This window comes from Tursiops truncatus, chromosome 3 (genome assembly GCF_011762595.2).
Source record: "Tursiops truncatus isolate mTurTru1 chromosome 3, mTurTru1.mat.Y, whole genome shotgun sequence".
Lineage (NCBI taxonomy): Eukaryota > Metazoa > Chordata > Mammalia > Artiodactyla > Delphinidae > Tursiops > Tursiops truncatus.
Window position 1 is genome coordinate 168,437,863 of NC_047036.1, and position 24,617 is coordinate 168,462,479.

Here is a 24,617-nt window from a genome sequence, read left to right on the forward strand (position 1 = left end):
TACCCTTAGAATAGGGTTTCTCCACCTTGGCACTGCTGACGTTGGTGCCAGGTCATTCTCTGTCGTGGGGGCCCTCCTGGGAACTGTGGGGCATTGAGCAGCATCCCTGGTCCCCATCCACTTGATGCCAGAAGCACCCCCAGTCGTGACAACCACAGATGTCCCCAGACACTGCTCACTCTCCTCTGGGGGCAAAACACTCCAGTTGAGAAGCACTAATTTAGAGCCACTGAATTTTAGGTACTGGAGCCTTAGAAGGCTCCACGAAAAGACTGGCACCCAGGGGGCTGCTGAAGGGACAAGCAGGACTTGGCCGTATCAGTAGGGCCACATTTACCCAGCCAGAAACGGTCAGCGGGGCAACCAAATCCACCCAAGGGCACAAAAAGGAAAATCACTTCCAGCCTAGAAATCCCCAAGCTGAGAGGTTAAAGGGAAGGAGGGGAATCCGATAAGGGGCGGGGCTTGCGGCGAGGGGCGGGGCTTGAACGGAAACAGAGAGGGCCGGATCTGGGGCTTGGCGGGAAGGAGGGGGTGGAGCCAAAGACCCCGGATACTGGGCGCTCACAGGGAAGGTGGGGGCTCCAAGCAAGGGGCGAGGCTTGCGGCGGGGCGGGCTCGAGGCAAAGACACGCCCCCAGGCGCAGACTAGGAAGCAAGAAGGCGCAAGCTTCGCGTGGGGGGCGGGGCCTGGGGCGCGTGGCGGGGCGCAAGCGGCACGAGGCCTGGGCGCGGGCCGGATGACGTCACGCGCCTGCGGCCCCGCCCCTTCGCGTCTCCGGATCAGCGGGCGCACTGTGGAGAAGCCAAGATGGCGGCGAGTAATTATTACGGCTTCGCGCAGGGCGCCGGCTCGCAGTACAGGTAATGGCCCCCGCGCCGCCCGCGCTGCCCCGGCCCCGGGGAGGCCGCGGCCCCGAGTTGTAACTGTCGGGGAGAGCAGAGGGGCTCCTGACGTGGTAGAGGGTTCTGGGCTTGTCGCGGGGATGGACCTGAGGGGGCGCCGAGATCTGACGAGGGGTGGGGCAGCCTGGGAGGGTACCTGGCCGGACTGGGGGAGGGGCAAGGGCCGAGGACGGAGGGCGGGGAGGTCAAGCTTCCTGACTTGGGGTGGGGGTGGGGAGAAGACAGAAATCTGGGAGTGCACCTGGCGGGGCAGAGGGTGGAGCAGAGACCTCGGCGAGGGAGAGCGGAGTGGAGGTGGGAGGGAAGACAGCCCTGGAGGGGTTCCTGGCCAGGCAGGGGGATGTGGGGTTTGGAGGTAAGAACCCTGATGGGGGGAGGGGGTGTTAGAGAACACGGAGACCTGGGAGGGTGACGGGGGGAGAGGCAGAGGCATGGGGGAGGGGGATAGAGGCCTGACTGGAGGGGCGGGCAGAGACTTGATGGCATAGCGGTCTTGATCTGAGCGAAGTCCTGAGACCCTATAGGAGAGTGGGCACCTGGGGCTTCCTGGGGAGGGAGAACAGTAAGGAAGGGTAGAGGGACCTGGAAACTCAGTGGAGGAGGCGACTGGATGTTTTAAGATCTACTGGCAGACAGGGGCCGGGGGAAGAGTCAGGGATGGGGGTGGACAGGGATGGGAAGCAGCCTGGGGAAGGAGGGCTCTGTGGGTAGAGACACATGGGGTGTGTCTGTACCCCAAATGTACACACGCACATCATTCTCCAGGGCTTCTCCTTGGAGCCTGTCTGCGGTCTCAGTCCTTTAACCTGGCACACCAGACCAGGTCCCAGGCGGGGATGCAGGCAGAGCGGGCATCCCTGGGGGAAAGTGCTCCCCTACCCACCTTCCTTTGTTGCCCTGGTGTCACTTGCCAACTGGTAGCCTGGCAGAACCTCCTCCTGGGCCAGTTTCTCACAGACTGGATTCAAACTGCCCCTTAGATAACTGAGCGACAGGTGCCTGCTGCACCACGGGCCTGTTAGGATTGTTTCATGCTCTCATTCAGCACGTTGAAAATAGGTAAGACTAGTGGAAAGTTAGTGTCCACCCCTTCCTCAACCCAGTTGTTGTGGTGCTGCTGTGTTCTTTCCTGTGGAATCAGGAGGAGTTCGGTCAGGCCTTGGAACCAGGGGTTGTGGAATTTGAGAGAGCTCTTCCTGCTTTCTGTATCCAGAGTGGTCTGAAAGGTGTAGTGTTGGCTGGTCAGGGAAAGAATGGCTACAGAGTGTTACATTTTTATGTTATCCTTCCCTGTTTCCGTCATCCTTGGTGGTAGAGCATTCTTATTGCCAGTGCTTAGTTACAGCAGCAGGACTAGGCTAGGCTGTCAGGGACCACACCCTTTTGGAAATGTTCTGCCCCTCTGCCTGCTTGCTGCCAATGCTTTCTTTCCTTTCTCTCTCCTTTCTCTTTCTCTTTTTTTCTCTCTTTCTCCGGTGCATTATTTAGTGAGATGTGGAGAATCACTTGAATGTTAGGTTTTCTATTAAGATTACCTTCCAGAGGAGAAGTTTGAGCACTTAACTCGTAAAACAGGTAATTGCGGGCCTTCAGCAGATGTTTTTGTCATTTACCTGAATTAAGGTATTTAAACACTTTGGCACAGCTCTTGTCTGGATTCTGATGACTTAGGTGATACAGTAAACAGACATGTGACTAAAGATGTTAAACTACCACGAACTGAATGTCAAATTAGTCAGTGTCTTTAGAATTGTCCCCAAGGATGTGTGTTATTCCTTGAGAAAAGAGTAGATTTAACTAAATCAAAAACATAGGAATCGGGCTTCCCTGGTGGCGCAGTGGTTGAGAGTCCGTCTGCCGATGCAGGGGACACGGGTTCGTGCTCTGGTCCGGGAAGACCCCACATGCCGCGAAGCGGCTGGGCCCGTGAGCCATGGCCGCTGAGCCTGCGCGTCCGGAGCCTGTGCTCCGCAATGGGAGAGGCCACAGCAGTGAGAGGCCCACGTACCGCAAAAACAAAAACAAAAAAAAACCCCATAGGAATCATAGCAAAATCAATTTTAGTCTCAGAAAACCTTGAAACAAGATAATCTGCATTGTCTGAATAGTTTTAAGTTAACTAGACATTCTCTTTTGGGGGAAATAACTTTTGCTTGAAACCTTCAGCTGCTTTTAAAGTATATATTTCTTACATAATGTGCCATGGAAAAACTGATGAGGTAACAGATTTTGTGAGTACCAACTTTATGGACAAATACTGGACAATAGTATTTACAAAGCCCATTTCATGGATTGCCAAAGCAAAGACGACAGTTTATTTCTTAGAGGAATTTTGCATAGGTTTTTTTGGCTTTTAAAATTGGTAACCATAGCCCTGGATAGTAATATTCCTTACATTGTCATCCATAAATAGGGTTGGAATTGGAACTGTTCTTAAATTGTTGTTCAGTAAGAATCGGATGCACACTTACTCATGAAGTTATAAGAAAAGTTTGTAATTACTTGTAAATAATGATGATTTTCATTTATTTTACTTTAGGTGGTCTTTTAAATCTCATAAAGCTTTTTTAGACTTAGAGTTAGTGCTGCACGTGTTCAGAATTAAGGATTAATCCCATGTGGAAAATTGAGTCTGACAGTGTGTTTAATTAGCACTGAATGCAGTTTTCAGGTGTGAGGCTGAGAGCTGCTCAAGAAATCCAGCAGAGTTTTGTGTGAGTTAAGTCGAGTTGGTAATGAAAGCATTGAGAGCTCAGAGCTGTACGGTGGATGTCCCCAGGGGTGGAATGTGACAGGCGGGCCAGATCTACTGTAATATTTCCCTTTTCTAGCAGTTCTGTCAAAATACCACCCATCTAGTGTAGCTGGCTACCTCTACCTTTGCATCCTTGTTAAACCTAAATAAGACAGCTACTGGGTTTTGGTGTAATACTTGATTTCCCATCAGGAGAAGTTCTATTTTAATAAGCTTTTGGCATAAATGTTAATAGCCGAATTCCTTCATCTGGAGAATATCAGGAAGTTGGAAGCCTGATTGGAACCCCATCGAACTCTGTTAGTGGTGGATAACAATATGAAGCGCTGGTTACTGATTCTCTGTATTGAATAAGTCCCAAGCACTTGATATCTCGTCCAGTCCTCACAGTAATCCCGTGAGCTAGGTATTAATGATAGCCATTTTGCTGATAAGGAAACGAAGCTCAGGGTGCAGTAACTGGTGTAGGATCCCCAGGGTGGTGAGTGGTGGTGTCTGGCTAGGAATGAGGGCTGCCTGGCTCCCAGGCTGTGCCTTTGCCCCATGGTAGGGCATGCCCGAGCTTGGGGAGGTGCTCGTGGTGGCAGACCTAGCCTGATGCAGCCGCTCAGCAGTGGGGCCTGCTGGCGGAGACTGGGTTCCGCCATTCTTTACGCTGTCACCTGGATCCTGCCCCTTTCGTTTGGGTCCTAGTCAGATTGTGGTTTAGGGCCGCATTCTTCAGACCTTGCAAAATTACTTGCTCTGGAGTGGGGAGGCCGAGGAAGTATCTGGTCCAGTGTCATGGGGATGGTAATGATAACCCAACCCATGTCTCTCAATAATCTCTTCCAGAGGCAACAGATAGCTTGGGAAAGGCAACAGAGCCCACGTCAGCCATGGGGGGCAGCATAGGCAGCCCCAGTGCTGCCAGATGAAAAATCACCCATTAACACCACCCAGGTTGGAGACCGCTGCCCTGTCAGGTACGGCTACGACCAGATTCAGATGGTCCTGGTCATACCCAGGCCAGCCTCTGTTGCCTGCACCCCATCTCTGACCCCCTGGTCTCCAGGCCCTTCCAGAGTGAACGTTACCCTCCAAGGCCTGTCTGTCCCCTGAGCTTAGGTCCCAGAAACACAAGCTGCCAGAGAGAATCTGGTGTCATTGCCTCAGGGACTGGGTGCACCTGCCACCACACCCAAAAGCAGGAGAGTGGGGCTCGTGGGAACCTGTAGTTGAGTTTGAAGCAGTCCTGACAATGATTGCACCTCGGCAGCACTTCCCGCGTACTCCCCGTTGGGATTGACTGGAGGTGGACCCTGGGAAAGCAAGGCACAGGAGTTCTCCTTTTACAGTGTGCCTGCTGTTGTTTTCTTAAAGACCCATCTCAGGAAGGCTCTCAACTGCAGGCGAGACCTGATTTCAGCATATTTTAAGGAAAACCTTTCAAATGACAGAACTATACTATCTGTGTTCCAACCACACGTACATTAGGTACATTTAAAATTTTTGAAGTATGGATTTTGAATTTTCATTTTATCCATTTTAGAGCTAAAAGTCAACTCACCAACATCAGAGCATAAGTTAATTCCTAATAGAGATTTTTTTCCTCAACATATTCTGTTTCTGAACTTTTAAAAGTTTTACTTTATATTTTGTCTTTTGTCTGGATCTACCAATGTGTGTATTTAGAATGATCAGAACAAATACATCAAATTTAAAAGCATTTTCAAATGATCCTTTAAAATTCTTTTTTCATGTGAGTGTAATTGGTGTTCTCTTATGTGGTTTTGGAGGTAAGGAGACAAAGACCATTGATCTGGATGAATAACTGAGCAGTCCTAAAAAGTAAGGGAAACGTGTAGAAAGGGTATTTATAAACCTCGTATTCATTCCTTATTTTATAGTCTATATTTTATATTCATTATTTTATATTCATTCTTTATTAGTAGATCAAAAGTTTGTGAACCTTCAGATCAGGAATTGCAGATGGTCTTGTAAGGAGCAGACACATACATGTGTGAATACCGTCTAAGATAGAGGATAGAGGGTCTGTCAGGGGAGGATCAAAACAGCCTGCGCACCCCACCCTCCCACCTGTCATTGACACGTGGCACTGAACCCAGAGTGGCAAGTCTTCCCAGTTTCCCAGAGAACCCACAATTCCCTGTCCTACATGAAATCCCCCAAATTTTAAATGCCAGAACCAAAGTCAGACTGTGAGCCAAATGACACCTGTTTCCACTTTATGACCTTGCTTTCTGTTCTTAAAAGTTTAATCACAGAAGGATAATGTAGAAGACATTATAGATACATTTGATAATTAAAAGGAATAGTATGTATTCCAGCTAGAAGGAGGAGCCCTCCTTTTTGACTGGTTTTAGTCGATTAAGAAGGTCGTGGGGTTTTGCGTGTATGTTAAGAAGATAATACCAGTTTTTGTCTTCATCACGGCTCTGAGCTGCTCAGATAGCTTTTTCATCTAAGGTGAGAAACGGTGTCTAATTCAAAACAAAATTAGGAAGCTTTGACAAAACGCAGGGATTTTTTGCTTGTTTCTTTTGTTTTTTGGTATGTCTGTGACACCTTAAAATCTGAAGTGTGCTCTTTACTCATAGGGTATTCTAGAATCTTGGTAGGAAAAGCTTTTGGTACCACCCAAGGTCTAACTGGTGGGTAATTGTTCCCTTGTTCTGTCCCTTGTACTGTGGTATCCGCACACCAGCTGGGAACTGACATTCTCTGCCTGTCCTTTTCTCTTATACTTGCGTTAGAGGGTACTTCTAAGCTTGCCAGACTTTTCTAGCTGAAACTTCATTTGTAAATATTTGGGGGAACGGGACTTTTTTTTTTTGGTACATATTGTGCTTTGGGCAGGTTTTCTTTCCCCCCAGAGGTAAGTTGCATTTGCAGCACATCACTGTCCGCTTGCATATTTAAATTAACTGTTGACTAAGAATTGAGAATTACTTCACTTTGGTTCTGTAGCACTTTGTAGTTTGGAAACTCACTTTTGTTGACTGAGGTTAACTCCTTGTGAGTTTTGCTCTCTGGGAACAGAAAGAACTATAATGTCTAAGACTCTTGGAATGAATGTTTTTAAAATAGATTTTTTTAATTTATTTATTGGCTGCGTTGTGTCTTCCATGGCTGTACGCGGGCTTTCTCTAGTTGCCGAGGGCTTCTCATTGCGGTGGCTTCTCTTGTTGCAGAGCACAGGCTCCAGGCACGCAGGCTTCAGTAGTTGTGTCACACGGGCTCAGTAGTTGTGGCGCACGGGCTTAATTGCTCCGCGGCATGTGGGATCTTCCCAGACCAGGGCTGGAACCCATGTCCCCTGCATTAGCAGGCGGATGCTTAACCACTGCGCCACCAGGGAAGCCCGGAATGAATGTTTTTTAAAAAGCCAGTGGCTTCTTTTAAATTTTGAATGTCATTGCTTGAATCAGGGTTGGTGGTTCGACGTCTGTTGTACTTGCTTATGAGAAACTCACACTGGCTGTCTAGTCCCACCTCCCTCTGTTGACACGAGAGGCCCATGTGCTAGACCAGCATAGATGTTGCTGTGGAGGTTTTTCTGCCCCTTAAAGCAGCAGGAGAGGGCTGGAACCACGGATGAGCCCTCTCTGTGCCCAGAACAGCATTTCACCTATTTGGTTCATGGCAGCAAAAAGGCACGGCCGTATTGATCCTGGTTGGGCGTCCTCTCACTTGCACTGCTCCTGGGGAGGGCGAGTGTACATAATGCTTTCTCTTTAGCTTAACCAGCATGTATCAACAAGATGGCATTCTTAAGCATCTGACCAGCGGGGCTAACTATGCAGCCACCTTCCATGTGAGCACCACGTTCCTTTTCAGAAGGACAGAAGAGAATTCTGGGAGTGCCACTGCCAAACAGAACATGGCTCACCCTCAACGCTCAGGAAACTCCCGTCACGAGTCTCTGGAATCCCTGCCTTGGGAACACCAAGCAGCCCAGTGGCTCTGTCTTGAGGAGCTAGGCTGGCCCTGACTGGGAGCTGGAGACTCCTGACTACATTTTAAAGAAGGCTGCGGATGGGCGTAAGGGAATGAAATTCTCCATCATCTTCCCAAGAGCCCAAGGATTTAGTTCACCAGATCCCTTTCCAGGATGTCTTCCGGGAGTACCTGGGTCTGAAATGGATATTTAACATGGAGAGTGCATATAAGGCTTTCGTGGAAAAAAAAAAACTTCTGTTAGAAAAATCAGAATTGTTATGGGAATGAATGTATGGTATGCTGTATGTTTTGAATATAAAACCCTTGTGGGGGGCTTCCCTGGTGGCTCAGTGGTTGAGAGTCCTCCTGCCGATGCAGGGGACACGGGTTTGTGCCCCGGTCCGGGAAGATCCCACATGCCGCGGAGCGGCTAGGCCCGTGAGCCATAGCCGCTGAGCCTGCGCGTCCGGAGCCTGTGCTCCGCAACGGGAGAGGCCACAACGGTGAGAGGCCCGTGTACCGCAAAAAATAAAAATAAAATAATAAAACCCTTGTGCGGCTTCCCTGGTGGCGCAGTGGTTGAGAGTCCGCCTGCCGATGCAGGGGACACGGGTTCGTGCCCCGGTCCGGGAAGATCCCACATGCCGCGGAGCGGCTGGGCCCGTGAGCCATGGCCGCTGAGCCTGCGCGTCCGGAGCCTGTGCTCCGCCAACGGGAGAGGCCACAATAGTGAGAGGCCCGCGTACCGTAAAAAAAAAAAAAAAAAAACCCTTGTGAACTGAAGTGCCAAATGAAGTCATCTCTCTGGGTGTATATGTATGCATGTACCCACAAAATAACAAATGTGATCTTACTGCCAATAAAACGGGTTTGAAAATATCCTCCCTGATGAATGTCTTGAGTGCGCATGTTAGCCTTGGGTATCGCCCTTCACAGTGCACCGTCTAAGCTCCGAATGTTCCTCAACCCTGTGAGTAGTCACAGACGCACCTGGGAAACTGAGCTAGGTCAGGATGCCAGAGCCGAGGTTTTCTCCCCATAGCACTGCAAAGTAGGTGATCGTTGAGGTTGCGATTTCCAACTGCTAGGCACTCAGGTTTAACCCCTCCTTCTGGTTTAGTTTCTGCCATTGGGGTGGGGGTGGGGGTCCTTAGGAGGAGGGTTGATAGATAAGTGGGTGAAGAGCTATGCCCTGGAAGGAAGAGTCCATGATTTAAAAAGAAAGCACTATGTAAGATTTCTCAGCACTGTGATTCCACAAAAATCTTTCTTGCGCTTGATTTTTTTTTCTCATACTCTATATGTTTTGATTGTGTTTGTGTGCTCACTGAATGATTCTTTGAAAGCAGTCTGCAACAGAGATCATTGTTACAGCAAACCCAGAGTCACTTGTCTTTCCTCCTGACCATCCCTGTGACATTCCATCACCTGCCTGTAGATTCCTCAGATGCGCCCTTCTGAAGTGAGGTCTACACTCAAGGTGCAATGTGTCCTTACGATTGGCCTTTTAGGAGCAAGCAGAGCGTGTACCAGAGAGTTTCCTGGGTCGGGGAATGTGGCCTCCCCAGACGAGTCCCTTCCATCTCCGGGCCTCCGTGTCCCCATCAGTTAGGTGACTCACTGAACAAGCTCATATCCATGGGTCTTGCCAGCCTTGCATTCTCAAATCTTATCTAGACGATGCACCCAAAGAAGCCTGACTCTCCAAAACAAAATTCAGACCAAAAATCCTGCGACCCAAAGACAAGGATGGCAGCCAGGACTTGTGAGTCTGCGTCACACAGATGTGCTTCAGTCCCACTCTTCCTGAGCCAACAGGTGCCGGTGCTTTCTCCCCAGCTTCCCGCCTCAGCTCTTCTCCCTGCCAGGCAGGCGACACTCACTGGGCCCTTGTTGTCATGGGGACAGCGGCCCTGGGCCTTGTGGTGCAGCGGCACCCTCTCCCTGTGAGCAGCACGTGACTTCAGACAGCAGCAGCACAAGCTTAGGCCCCTTGCTTGAGGGGAGGCTTCACCGAGAGTAAATGTGTGACTCTGTTCTTCAACAACTACTCCCAACTCCTTGCTCTTGGTTGGGGCTGAGAACTGGTAGCCTGCAGACCATGTTTGATTATCACACCAGCTCTCTTCGGCCCGTGCAGTGGGTTTTTTACTTGCTATATTTGAGTTAGGTGCCAGTATTTTAAAATTGGGAGACTTTCCAAAGATTTCTGGTATCGTTTAAAATGGGAAGATCTGGCCACTCTGGGCTGCGTTGTGAGCTCCTGTGCGAGGCACTGTAGCACATGAGTCCTTGTTTGTCACGACATCCCGAGAGGTAGGTGTTCCCATTTTACAGGTGAGTAAACTGAGACGAGGAAAGAAGAAGTGACTCGCTCAAGGCCCCGCGGTGAGCCAGAGCCAAGATTGGGAGCCAGGTGGTGTGGCTCCTGTTCCCATGCCAGCTGCTGGACTGTGGCTCTCCTCCCAGTTCCTAAGCTTGAAACCCCTGTGAGCTCTTCCTTGATCTTGATCTTGGTCCTTGGTCCTCATGTAGAACCCTCGCGTCCTCAACCTCTTCTCTTAACCTTGCTCTAAGGGAGTGTCTCATTTGTGCCTGCAGGATTTTCATGCATGGAGGTGACTGACGACAGGGGCCGTCTTGCCATTGAATGAGGATTTATTACATTTTCCGAGAGAAGGGAACACGCCACGCCACACAGGGGCACGTAAACTTTGCTTTAGTCTCAGCAAATGCTTTTTGCTCTCCCATTCAAGGAGAGATTCTTAAGCTGGGGCCTGTGAGGCCCCAGGTGATTACCGGCAAAGCTGTGCCATTTCCGGGGAGTCACAGAGGGCCGGAAGTCACAGCTTTCATCTCATTCGTAAAAGGACCCAGAAAAAGGCTATTAGAAATTGACCTCTTACCAAAGGGAGCCGGAGAAGAGGTGTGGGGACTCTCCCTTCAGACTTGGGGCAGGGAGCCTGGGCGGGAGTGACAGCCTCTGCTGCTGACTCACCTTCCTGCCCCCTACCTTTAAATGTTAGGCTCTAATCCCTGATCCCCAACCCTGGGCACCCAGACCTTGCAGGTCTGAGTTTCTCAGATTGTTCTCTGTGAGGCCGTCCTGGGCGCTATGGGGTGTGGAGCAGCATCCCTGGCCCCCACCTACTCGATGCCAGGAGCCCCCCAAAGTGACAACCACAGATGTCCTCAATATCACCCCCTTTCCCCTGGGGGCAGGATCACCCCAGGTGAGAACCCCTGCTCTAGATTACCTAGGCTTTGACAACCATATGGGCCATGCCTGAGGAGTCGCTCCCATGAGCTATTTTTTGGCTAGCTCAGCTCCTAAAACCTCGATGTGGTAGATTGTTTGCCAAAACACCCCTGTCCTTTATGTTGTTCCTTCTTATATCCACGCCCTTTCCACTGTGACCATGCAGCTCTTCCCATCTAGAAATTATCAATACATCCATTTCCCTGGCCCTCGAGCCTGGGCTTCCTTGTGCTCCTCCTTGGCCCGTAGATTGCAGCGGAAGAGATACTGCCATAGACTGAAGGTTTATACACCCCCCACCCCCCATTCGTATGTTGAAACCTAACCCCCAAGTTGATGGCATTAGGAGGTGGGGCCTTTTGGAGGTGATTAGTTCATGAGGGTGGGTCCCTCGTGAATGGAATTAGTACCCTTTGAAAGGGACCTCAGAGAGCTCCCTTACCCCTTGTGCCATTTGAGGACACAGTGAGAAGATGGCTATCTATGAACCGGGACGCAGGCTCTCACCAGATACTGGTCTGCTGGTTCCTTCATCTTGGACTTCCCAGTCTCCAGAACTGAGAAATTTCTGTTGTTTATAAGCCACCCAATCTATGGTATTCTGGTGTAACGTCTGTTCGAGCTGCCAATCCTGTTCATGCCTGTTCTAAGCGTAGACCTCCAGAGCCTTTGCACACGTCCTCTCCATCTTGGGGGACCCTGCCACATGAAGGGCCCCCAGCTGGACCACTGGAGGAGAAGATACTACACAGAGGAGGGCTTCAGTGCCCGTTGGACAGCAGCTGCCCTCCAGAAGTGGAGCAGCCTGCTGCTGACCTCAGATGCAGCCCAGCCCAGCCTACAGAGTTAGGAACAAAATAAACCATGGCTGTTTTAAGCTGGGGATCAGCAAGCCTTTTCCTAAAAGGTCAGAGAGCAAATACTTTCCATTCCAGGGGTGTCTTAGTTCAGGCTGCTGTGAGAAAGTACCACAGACTGGGTGGCTTGTAAGCAACAGGAGTTTATTCCTCTGGAGGTCTGCGATCAGGGTGCAGGCAGGGTTGGGTTCTGGTGAGAACCCTCTTTGGGTTGCAAATGCTGACTTCTCACTGTGTCCTCACCTGGAGGAGAGCGGAGTGGGGAGGCAAGCTCTCCTGTGACTTTTATAAGGGTACTCATCCCATCACGGGGGGCCCCACCCTCATGACCTCATCTAATCCTAGTTACCTCCCAAAGGCCCCACCTCCTAACACCATCACATTGAGGGGTAGGGGTTCAACATAACAATTTTGGGGAGACACAAACATTCAGTCCACAACAGCGGGCTACACTGGGTCTGTTGCAGCTACAGAGCCTGGCCACTATAGGGCAAAAGCGGCTGAAAGCAATACATAAACAGGTGGGCATGGCTATGTGCCATCAAAACTTTATATTTTGACACTGAAATGTGAGTTTTGTATAATTTTCACGTGTCATGAAATAGTACTCTCTTAACTTTCTCCAACCACTTAAAAATGCAAAATTCATTTTTTGCTCATGGGCTGTGCAAAAAACAGGCAGTGGGCAGATGTGGCCATACTTGGCCTAGCCTTCTTTTAAATCCCTTCCATTTCTCCCTTTATCCCTTCCGTCTGGGCTCCACTGTGCTGAGCCCTCTCCTGAGAAGGGCACGAGTCCCATGGCACGTGCACCCTCCCCAGCTTGAGGGCATCCATGCTCCACTTCCGCAGAGCTTGCTTAGCTAAATAAAAGCCAGGCAACACGTCATCCTCCCGGACCACAAACAGCTTTGTGCTGCCCTGAGCAGTTACTCAGGTGGGCCTACTGTTCCCTTTGGGGTCACAGCTACCACTTTGACCATAGTCATGAAACGTTTATTTGACTGCTTTGCAAGCCCCGTTTTGGGTGTCTGCAAAGCCCTCGACCACCGGGAGCTGACCTGGCTGAAATTTGCATAGGTGACCTGAAGTGGCCTCTGTGTGTCTCCTATCAGCTTTGCCCTCAGCTTCTCCCCTCTACAGCCATCACCACCTGTCTAGTCTGCTCGAGCTGCCATAACAAAACACCACAGACTGAGTGGCCTGAACAATGCATGTATTCGTCACAGTCTGGAAGCAGGTTCAAGATCCAGGTGCTGGCAGGGTTAGTTTCTCCTGAGGCCTCTCTCCTTGGCCTGCAGATGGCTGCCTTCTTCCTGTGTCCCTGTGTGGTCTTCCCTCTGTGTGGGCATCCCTGGTGTCTCTTCTCATAAGGATACGAGTCCTATAGGATTAGGACCCCACCCTTATGGCCTCATTTAATTCTTTAAAGGCTCTATCTCCAAACACAGTCTTATTGGGGTTAGGGCTTCATGTGAATTTGAGGGGGGGCGGGTACAACTCAGTCCACAGCACCACCTTAGCATCCTAAAACAGGACAGATCTTGTCCTGAGATACTGTGGTGACTCCGGATTGCTTACTGGATAAAACTCGGATTCTGCCTGGCATCCCAGAGTCCCGAGCCCACCATCCAGCCTCCTGTCACCCACCCCTCCTCTGTCCCTCAGCACACAGGGCCATTCCCCTGTCAGCCCCTGTGCTCTTCTCCCTTTCCCACGTGTGTGCCAGGCCCTTCTCTCAGCCCAGGGGGCTGCATCTGAGCCCTCTCTGGAATCCCAGTATTCTTCATAGGTGAGGCCTTTTCAGGCTCTGGGTTGGAGGGGGAGGCTCCTGCTGCCTGCTGGGCTGTCAGCACATCCATACTTCTAACAGACGGTGTGTCTCTATCTCCCCCGCCCCTCCCCCAGCGTCTCAGCTGTTTGCACAGGAGTGGTGCTTCATCCTGTCATCTGAGTAGAAGGGGGCAGGGGTGACCTCCGGTGAGATCAAGGGCGTTTCAGCATCCCACACTCAAAGCTGATATCTACCCTGACCCTGTACGCTTCACAGCCAATCAGTCTGCTCACAGCTGTGACGTTTGCAGGCCCTCGTAATAAAACTGACGGGAGTCACCCTGCAGGGCACGGGAACACCTGAGATCTCCCACCACTGAGTTACATCAAGATCAAATGGCTTGGACGCCCAGCCATCTGTGAGCAGACTCTCCTTTTGTCCTTGACTTTGGTCTAGCTCAGTGGTCTTCAAACCTCAGAGTGCATAAGCATCACTACTCAGGGTCGTATACAACCAAAACATGTCCTGAATTCTTAGTTTACGCCCGCAAACGTGCTGTCTCGAGCCTGATCCCGAGTCACAGGGTAGCCCGAAGTGTCCTGGTGATCCTTCTGGAGTAGGGTCTGGACCAGCTGTAAACCAACACATGACGTTGCCCATCTGCAGCTGGGGACTCAGAGCTGGTGCCCTGGGATTGGGCTTGTCCTAGACCAGTGGTTCTCACCCGGACAGTGTCTGGGGAAATCTGTGGTTGTTTGAACTGGGGACACCTCTGGCATTGGGCGGGTGGAGGCCACGGATGCTGTTCCACAGCCCAAAGTGCCCAGGATGGTCCCCTACAGAGAGTGATCGGGCTGCAATGTCAGCATTGCCAGGATCGAGAAACCCTGCCCTAGACAGAACAGGCTGTTTGATCTCCTGGCCTGGAACAAGGTCAACAACTGCCCGCCTCACTGGTTCCCTAGGTGGGCCCCCCACCAGATGGAGACACAGCTTTTGACCTGAGCTGGGTCACTGCGGGAGCAGGTGAAGAAAGCCCCAAGCTTGTCTCTACTCCCTCAGGCCCTCAGCTAAAGGACAAGACTTGCCCTCCACCGCAGGAGACACTTTGCCTCAGCACCCTCAGTTGGCACCACTTGGTGCGCTGGGTCTTCAGGACTGGGGGCAGAGACCTTTCTGGAGGTGGAGGCCATTGGCACGCTGGGAAGCCAGGCAAGAAAGAAAGCATCACTGCAGTGCTGATGGCCTCTTACCTAGCAGAGGCAGCAGGGCTCAGTCCAGAGAGTTCCAGGTCTGCGCTCACACTTGGACTCCAGCACTCCCGCCCTTGCAGCTTGGGCAGCTCAGACCCCTTTGTCGAGCCTTCTGAGTGGCTTCAACGGCATGGCTTTTTATCGTCCTCCCAAAGCCAGTTTGGGTTGGTCCACACCTCTCCCATGTGACTCAGGAGAAGGTGGCCCCAGCTCCAGGTTAAATCCTTATGGATCTGAGGCAGCCATCCTCACCCCATTCTCCTCAGCTGTGCCCTGTTTGGAGCAGGTCGTGTGGGACCCAGGCTGGACAAGAAGCCATGAGGGGAAGCTGGCACAAGAAAGCATATACAGAACATACGCAGAACATGTGTAACAGTAGAAAATGGGGAGTAGCATGTGGTGGTTTAAAAATATTGCCATAAATTCTCATATTCAGTATTCATTAAGAGAATTCATATTCCATATTCCCATAAATAAATTCACTCCTCCCTTCAAAAGATGGTGCTTAATCCTCTCCCCTTGAGGGTGGGGTGTATTTAGTGGTTCACTTCTAAGGCAGAATGTGGCAGAAGTTATGCCATGTGATGTCTGAGGCTCATAACAAGGATAGCTTCCACCTGGTCCTTCCTCTCTCTCTCTCTCTGGCATCTCTCATTCTGGGGGAAGCTGGTCGCCATGTTGTAAGAACACTCAAGCAGCATTGGGAAAGCACCAACCATGTTAAGGAGCCATCCCGGAAGCAGATCTCACTACCCCCACTACGCCAGTCGAGCCTTCAGATGATGCTGTCCTAGCCAACTACTACTTCTTCTTTTTTTTTTTTTTGGCCGTGCCGTGCAGCATGGGGAACCTTAGTTCCCTGACCAGGGACTGAATTCGTGCCCTGCATTGGGGGCGTGGAGTCTTAACCACTGGACTGTCAGGGAATTCCCCTAGTCGACTTCTTATTGGCAACGTCTTAAAGACTCTGAGTCAGAGCCCATCCACGCCACTCTCAAATTCTGACCGACAGAATCTGTGAAGATGGTAAATATTTATTATTGTTTGCAGCCACATCGTTGGGGGTAATTTTTTAAATTGAAGTATAATCACTTACAACATTCTGTTAATTTCAGGTATGTAACATAGTGATTTGATATTTTTATACATTACAAAATGATCACCATGATAAGTCCAGTTATCATCTGCTACCATGCAAATTTATTGCAATATTATTGACTATATTCCCCGTGCTGTATATTACATTCCTCAGACTTACTTACTTAAGGACTGGAAGTTTGTACCTCTTAATCTCCCTCACCTATTTAACTCATCCTCCCAACCCCCTCCCTTCTGGCTACCACCAGTTTATTCTCTGTATCTATGAGTCTGTTTCTGTTTTGTTATGTTTACTCATTTGTTTTATTTTTTAGATTCTTCACATAAGTGGGATCATGTGGTATTTGTCTTTCTCTGTCTGACCTATTTCACTCGGCATAATACCCTGTAGGTCTATCCATGTCACAAATGGCAAGATATCATTCTTTTTTTTTTACGACTGAGTAATATTCTATCGTGCACGAGTACACGTGCATGCACACATATGTGTGTGTGTGTGTGTGTGTGTACCTAAGTATCCGTCGTTAGACAAATGGATAAAGATATATATCTCCTTTATCCATCTTCTTTATCCATTCATCTATCAATGGACACTAAGGTTGATTCCATATCTTGGCTTTTGTAAATAATGCTGCAGTGAACATAGGGGTGCATAATCTTTTTGAATTAGTGTTTTTGTTTTCTTCAGAAAAATCCCCAGAAGTGGAATTGCTGGATCATATGCTAGTTCTATTTTTAATTTTTTGAGGAAGCTTCATATTGTTTTCCATAGTGGCTGTACCAATTGACATTTATTGGACCCCCTGCTGTGCGGCTCAGTTCCTAACAGCCCGCAGACCAGTACTGGGCTGTGGCCCGGGGGTTGGGGACCCCTGCCCTACAGGGTTTGCGGGAACTTCCTTCTTTTAAAAATTGAAGTAGAGTTGATATACAATATTGTATTAGTTTCAGGTGTACAGCAAAGTGATTCAGTATTTTCTTTAAAGATCTTTTCCGTTATAGGTTATTATAAGATACTAAATATGGTTCCCTGTGCTCTACAGTAGGCCCTTGTTTATCTGTTTTCCATATAGTAGTGTGTACCTGTTAATCCCATATTCCTAATTTATTCCTCCCTCCCCTCCCCTTTGGTAACCGTAAGATTGTTTACTATGTCTGTGTGTCTGTTTCTGTTTTGTAAATAAGTTCATTTGTATTATTTTCAGATTTGACATATAAGTGATACAATATTTGTCTTTAACTCACTTCACTTAGTATGAGAATCTCTAGGTCCATCCATGTTGCTGCAAGTGGCAATATTTCATTCTATTTTATGGCTGAGTAATATTCCATTGTATATATGTACCACATCTTCTTTATCCATTCCTCTGTCGATGGGTGCTTAGGTTGCTTCCATGTCTTAGTTATTGTAAATAGTGCTGCAGTGAACATTGGGGTGCATACATCTTTCTGAATTAGAGTTTTCATCTTTTCTGGATATGTGTCCAGGATTGGGATTGCTGGATCGTACGGTTGCTCTATTTTATTTATTTATTTTAATTTTTGAAGTTTTTGGCCGTTCCATGCGGCTTGTGGGATCTTAGTTCCCCGACCAAGGGTTGAACCCTGGCCCTCGGCAGTGAAAGTGCTGAGTCCTAACCACTTGACCACCAGGGAATTCCCACCTATTTTTATTTTTTAAGGAACTTCCATACCGTTTTCCATAGTGGCTACACCAATGTACATTCCCAACAACAGCGTAGGAGGGTTGTAGGAACTTTCTTATATGATTCTTACTGGTACTGAGCTAAACTCTTTGCCGATACCCTTCCGCGACAGACAGGCTTTTACATTTGAGGACTGTCTACTGGGTGACTGATATTTAGCGGAGTGAGGAGCGCGGGGATCAGAAAGATCTGGGTCTGAATCCGGCACTTGTCACCTGTCCTCAGAGTTTCATCCTCCAGACAGTGGAGACAGACCAACAGATGGACATACAGGCAGCTGGCAGTGCCTTCTCTAAGGGCAGGAAGGTAGGGATGACGTGAGGCAGACAAAAGGCCTCAGCTCTGGGCTTCCTGCAGAACGAACCACAAGCAAGAGCTGGTTCTTATAGGTAAAGAGTTCTTAGTTTAGCGTTAATCGACCTTCCATGATTTTTCTCAACTGTGAAAATGAAGACCAGGCTGGCTCCGAGCACTCAGGGTTGCTGTGAGATTGTGTTAATTCATGAAAAGCGCTTCCAATGGCGCCTGCGCTCACAGAAGAAAGGTCTTGGACTGGAGGCATCCAAGTGGCTGATGTCTAGTGTCAGATGGCATTTTTGTGCTCAGTGCAGGTTCTCGAATGCCAGGGTCTAACGCTGCTGGGTTGTCTGTTTATCTGTGGTTCTAGCGCCCAGCCTCCGATGAGTTTTCCCGTCCCAGCTGCTGGAACCAGCTTGGCCGTGCAGCCTGCTCCTGGACTGGGCCCTGCCTTGATCCCGTTTCCCGAGGCCGCCCAGCCACCCAGGCCCATCACTCCAGCGGGGTACGGCGGGTACCAGCCCCACCCCGGCCAGGACCTCGGTTACGGTGGCCAGCCCCAGGAGCCTGTGCCGGCGGCGACCACGGCTCCCTCCTACCAGGTATCAGCCCGACTTTTCTCTGCCCAGCACCAGTCCTTCCTTGAAAACGCAATCCAGACGGGCCATCACCCTCCTGATGCTCCCATCCCTGCCCTTAGAGGGGATGGAACTTTCCCCTCTTTCCCAGGCCTTTCCGGTGCTGACGATGCCCCCTTCCTGACCCCAAGCTCTAGGACCGCAGATCTGGCAGCTGTGTTTCCACGTGGAATCGCCAAGGCGTCCCACGCTCCATGTGGCCCAACCCCCTGAGCCTCTGTCACCCACAGTTTGTTCCTGATTTGCTCGGCCAAGCCATACCCACTTGGCTCCGTCCCCTCCCTCCTTTACTCCCCTTTGCTTCCCCAGGACCTCTGGGACTTCTCCCAACCTCCCATCCTGAGTTCCTGTCCTGCTCCCAGGGCCTCCTCCTGGCCTCTTGGTTCCGTCCTCACCTCCATGCAGTTAGTCCCTGGTCCACGCAACAGCTCATATCTCCCTGTGAACCAGAATCCAGCCGTGCTCCCTGTTGCCCCAGCCCCTCCCGGCGCCCCCGGCCCCGCCTGCCCCCGCAACCCCTTCCCTGGTGCTCGCAGTCCTCTGCTCCAAACAGCTTCCGGGCCTCCTGCGAGCCCACCCATTGACCCCCACCAGGGCCTCTGCTCCCTGCCAACCTGGCCAGGAGCCTTGTCCCCAGTCTCCACACGCTTGCCTCCTCCTCCGAGCCATCCCTGGCAGCCCTTGTCCCGTTGCATGTTCCTCAGAGCACTTTTTCTCTCAGACATTAGCATCAGTTTTGAGGGAGCAGGCCACATCCCTCTCCCTGGTCGCTGCGTCCCCAGGTCCCAAAACAGAGGCTGGTACAGAGCAGGAGCTCGGGAACCACATGGATGCAGGCCTTGCAGGGGGCAAGCAGGGGGCTTTGCCCCACCCTGAGCACCTTTCTCCTGCTCTGTGTTCCCCATGGAAACCCTCTTGCAGGACAGTTACAGCTATGGACCATCGACAGCCGCTGGTGGCTACGAGAACAAACGGGACCCGCCACCTGCTGCTGGCCAGCCTCAGCTCCCAGCCATGGCCACGGCCACGCTCTGCCCACCAGGTGGGTGGGTCTCTGCAGGGTCTGGGCGGGGGCAAACGGGCCTCACTTACATGGGAGGGACCCCAGGAAAGTCAGGTTTCAAGCACATCAGGTTCACAGGAGGTGCAGCGGTAGCGTGGGTCTCAGGGCTGTCCCCTCAGATACGCCCCGAAGTCTCCACTAGTCAATGGGCCTGTGTGTGCGAGAGAGAGGGGCGGGGAGACCCAGACAGAGAGATGGGGGAGAGATGAAGGTGGGGCTGGAAGTGTTTTCCAAGGAGGTGGGTTCTGCTGAAGACTTGGAGTTTAGAGATTGGGAGAGCCCGGGGCTCCGGCCTCCAGCGCGGCTCAGACACCCGGGCTTCACAGCCAGTTGCGCCCAGGCCGTGCCAGCTCCTGGCAGCTGGGCCATCGTGTTGGTCACACTTTCTCTGCTCCCTGGGCCCGGTGTCACAGGAGTGGCTCTGCAGAGGCTGTGCTTGCTCTCCAGGGCCCCAAGGAGCCTACGGTGGCATTGGGTACAACCAAGCTCAGCCCCTGCCGCAGGTGCCCACCGCCGAGGCGGGGCAGCTGGCCAGCACTTCGCCCTCCACCTCCACCTACCCCGCTGCGAGCAGCACCCTGCCCGCAGCCTCCTCCCTCTCCACGCTGCCTTCCTCATCCTCGTTCGGCCCGGCCTCCGCCCCGTACACTGGTAAGATGGTGGTTTCCCCCGCAGGCATGCAAGTGCAGGCTGTTCCTTTTATTTGCAGCCGAAATAAATGTGGTCCTTTCCTCAAAACCAACCCATCTCCCCCTCTCATTTTTCTCTCCGCTTCTTAGGACCAAGCTGCCCAGGCTATGACACATCCCCGTACTCAGCAGTCAGTCCTTACTACCCCCCGCTGCTCCTCCCACAGATGCGGCCGCCCCCGCTCCCAAAGCCCGTGGACTCGTCCCTGTGGGGCGGCTCGGGAAGCAGTCCCAGTGCCCATTGCACCGACAGCTTTGCCAGGAAGCTACCAGTTGCCACCAAGCTGCCGAAACCCAGGGGTGGCCCCAAGCAGCTCCCGCTTCACTATTGTGACATCTGCAAGATCAGCTGTGCTGGTCCCCAGGTCAGCCGCCCCCGCCCCACGCTGGGCAGGCCCCAGACCTTCCTGCCCCGACAGGTGGGAGAGCCCTCCCTTGCCCCCTATGACCGGCCAGAGGTCAGGGTCGTTGCCTGCTCAAAAGAGATCTGTTATTAATTTGCAATGCCAAGTGCGCATCAGCATAACCTTAAAACTGCCTGGTGTTCTTGTGAAAGACACGAGAGCGGGCCCAGCGCTGGTTGTTGGCCGCAGAAGCGTGGCCTTGCACCCTGAGGCCATCTGCAGCAGGGAGGCCCTCAGCGCACCCTCCTGGACACGAGGGCCGGTAGGCGCGGCTGGTCACAGTGCACCTTTGCTGCAGGGCCGTGTAGGCAGAGCCGTGCAGGCAGGGCCGAGTAGGCAGAGCCGTGCAGACAGGGCCGTGCAGGCAGGGCCGTGCAGACAGGGCCGTGTAGGCAGGGCCGTGCAGACAGGGCCGTGTAGGCAGGGCCGTGCAGACAGGGCCGTGTAGGCAGGGCCGTGCAGACAGGGCCGTGTAGGCAGGGCCGCAGGCGGGTAAAAGCAGCATGTTCGTGCGCGTGTGCGGGCGAGTGGACTGCTGTCTAAGCAAAGGACCTCCCCAACCACGCTCGCAAGTGACCCACCTCGCTCCCTGCAAAGATCATCAGACGCTAGGGCTGGTCCTCACAAAACACCCCGTGTGGACTTTGTCTTGTTCTTAGTACTCTGAGAGAAAGCTGGCACCGTGGAGGCATGCAGAAACTCCAAATCGCAGGCTATAGAGGTGTGGGAGGAGCCCAGAACCCTCATTCAGCCCAGACTTCCCTGGCAGAGGGACGAGGGCCGGGCGGCCCGCACTCAGGGCTGCATCGTGAGGATTCTTGGTTCCTCTCACTAGTCCAATACAAGGTCTGCTCCTGTGATTCTAGACTCTTCGTGGCATCACGTTGAGCAAGGGTGTGATGCTCCCCATGGCCGTGGGGTGTGACGGAGCGTGGGCACGTGAGCATCACCCGAGTGGGTGTCGAGGCCTCTCTGAGCCTCGTCTCCCCGTGGGACCGGGTTTCCCCAAGCGTGTCACCACTCGGCATAGCATCTGGCACGCAGACATGTCAGCTCCAGTTGTTCCCAGCTTTTTGTAATGTTAACAGCGCTTGTTCGTTGGACTTTTCATTGAGGTAGTGGTGGTTTCACAGGTGGTTGTAAGAAACACCGCGGAGAGGCCCACGTGCCCTCACCCAGCACCCCGAGTGCTGACGTTTTGCCAAACTACAGTCACTATCACAGCTGGCATGTTGGCCTTGAACCCGTCCACTGAGTCAGAGGTCCCAGGTTTTACTGGTCTCACTTGCACCTGTGTATGCCTGTGTGCACGTGCGTGTGCATGCGTGTGGTCTGCTCCATGCGAGCTCATCACCTGCCCAGGCTCGCACATCCGCCTCCACCACCGAGATGCCAGGTGCTTCTGCGGAGTCCCCGTGCTGCCCTTTCCTGCTCACCCCTCCCGCGCCCACCCAGCGCCACTTGAGACACGGTTAACGTGGAAGCAGCCACACACGGCCTCCATCTGCATCGGAAGGACTTGGTTGGTGTGGCCTCCTCACAGCGGGGGCAGCACTTCTGCCTCTTTTCCGGGCACCTGTCTTTGAGTCCAGGACGGCACAGTTGGCGGTGCGGTCTCCGTCCCGGCCAAGCGAGGGGCCGCCAGGGCAGCTGTGGGCTTCAGGAGCCGCGGGGCGCCCGGCAGGCCTCCTTCTAATGCTCCTCTGGGTTTTTTCTCATTCCACATCCGGTCCGTGTCTGTGATGGAGAGTCAGGCATTGGGATGGCATAAACTGCGAACATTTGTTCTTTCTACGGGCTCAGACTCTGCGAAGTGTGTTCTGAAGTAGTTTACTGTTGGCACCTTGGTGTATATCCTTCCAGGCTTGTCTCCGGCCCACAGGCTTTTACGTCATGTCCGTGCGTGCGTGCGTGTGTGTGTGTGTGTGTGTTCTGTGGCTTAGGTAAAAACACAGATTCCTGGGACTTCCCTGGCGGTCCAGTGGTTAAGACTCTGTGCTTCCACTGCAGGGGGCATGGGTTCAATCCCTGGTCAGGGAACTAAGATCCCACATGCCACGAGGCACAGCCAAAAAAAAAAACCCCACAGATTTCTACATTCCGAGAGCACCCTTCCCACTCCTGTCCCTGCCCCCAGAGCCAGCCAACGTCACCAGTGCCTTTGGTATTTTCCAGAGGCATTTCTATTGCGCGGAATGTTGACTTTTGGCATGGTTAGAGGGCATTGGGTTAGCAGCCCCACTTTGCCTCATCTTAAGGCTTCCCAGAGACAAGTCAGGGCTGCCCCGTGAGAGCTCAGTCGTGTGCCAGACGCTGTCAGACATCTCGGGCACGCGGTGCGGGAAGCGTGGGTCTGTGCCTCGTGGCCACCTCCCCCAGGTGGACCCCGCGGTTTGGGAGCAGTGCTCTAACAGTGAAGTGTGTCCCCCATCGTTCCGGTAGCACGCATCCTTGCTTGGCTTCTGAGGTCAGATTCTAAAAAGCAGCCCCTGAAAGTAAATGTGTGCTCCTTTGAGGATGCTTGCTGAAGAAACTCATTGATTTTTAGAAAAAACAAAAGAGAAGGCAACCTTATGTCTTTCAGTCCAAGCTTCTGAGTCTTCTCTCTGTTGACTGGGCTTTAAAAGGAGGCCCTGAACAGAGGGGTGGGGACATCAGGCCTCCCGTGAACTGCGGCGACGGGGAAGGCGCGGTGCCAGGTGGGCACACACCCCCCTCAGGCCGCCCTCGCTCTCTGCCGGCAGACCTACCGCGAGCACCTGGAAGGGCAGAAGCACAAAAAGAAAGAGGCGGCTCAGAATATGGGCATCCAGCCCAGCAGCAGCCCACGAGGGGTGCAGGCGCAGCTGCACTGCGACCTGTGTGCCGTGTCCTGCACCGGGGCGGAGGCCTATGCTGCCCACATCCGGGGGTCCAAGCACCAGAAGGTAGGAGCCCCTCACAGGCCCCGGCCCACTCGGGACCCAGAGGGGCATCCCATGACGTGGGGGGTGGGCAGCCACCCACGAGAAGCGGCTTTCCCTGCAGGCCCACGCGTCCTCCTTCCTCCAAAGCCAAACGGCTTCTCCCAGTTATAAAAGTCACATCTGCCCCTGGACAGAAGCATGGAGCAGGGCAGCTCGTACCCAGACCCCAGAAGAAACTGTTCTTGGCCTTGGGTGTGTCTGCACGTATATATGAACCAGAGTTTGTATGTTGATGAGATCAAATTGTATATTCCATTTGGGGTCCTTATTTATTAAAAATCAAATTAAAGTAGTAAGGTTTAATATTTTAATATCAAAGTTTTCATTGATACTAAATTATTTAATATCAGCATTTGTCATATTTATTACTATTTTAATATCAACGATTTCCTGTGGGCTTAAAAATGCCTGTAGTATGTCATATTATGAGGAAATGAATGGACTCCTCCACCCGAGAGAAGGTAGGGCCCCTCTCCCTATGCCCTCTTTCTATGGTCCAGAGGTGCTTTTTGGAAATCAGCAAACCTTCCCGAAATGGCATCATGAACCTGCAAGGTGATGCTCACCTTTCAGGTATGCGCTGAGGACAGGAGGAGGGGGAATTCCTGGCTGGATGCCTGCTTTGAGCTGCACCACGAGGTTTAGAGTGAGAGGGTTAGGAAGGCCCCTGTCCCGTGGCTGCCTCTCTCTGCCCCGTCCACAGAACCCCCTCCAGCTGCCCCAGCTCACCGGCCATGCTCCCTCCTGCCCCCGGGCCTTTGCTCACACCCTGCCTTCGGCAGCCCCCTTCCAGCCCCCGCTGCAGGCTGGGCCTCCCCGAGCGCCTGCCTGAGGATCTGTCTTCTCCCCCTGCTCATCAAGGGCCTCGTTCCCCAGCCCAGCTGGGACAGGCTCTCGAATGCCTGCGTGAACCCACAAAACCCACCAAGGAAGGAGCAGTGAGGCGTGGAAAAGGGGACGTGCTGGCCTGGTGGTAGCAGGGGTGCAGGCGGGAGAGCTGGGCCCAGGCG

General features: G+C 52.2%; 1 protein-coding gene across 10 annotated transcripts in view; it reads left to right on the forward strand.

Annotated features, from left to right (window-relative positions):
* Positions 1–726: 726 nt before the first annotated feature.
* The window catches only part of ZFR2 (zinc finger RNA binding protein 2), a 42,220-nt gene continuing 18,329 nt past the window's right edge, over positions 727–24,617 (forward strand). For 3 of the 10 annotated variants that reach the window (XR_012331142.1, XR_012331143.1, XM_073803449.1), the window contains exons 1-8: positions 1,380–4,626; positions 9,281–9,421; positions 10,205–10,306; positions 18,218–18,449; positions 19,407–19,527; positions 19,996–20,199; positions 20,328–20,602; positions 23,386–23,568. Coding sequence is in view for 2 of the 10 variants with exons in the window: in XM_073803449.1 (XP_073659550.1) it covers positions 10,254–10,306; positions 18,218–18,449; positions 19,407–19,527; positions 19,996–20,199; positions 20,328–20,602; positions 23,386–23,568 (1,068 nt within the window). In the remaining 8 variants the exon portion in view is untranslated. The other 7 variants (XR_012331146.1, XM_073803448.1, XR_012331139.1 and 4 more) reach the window with 7 other exon arrangements.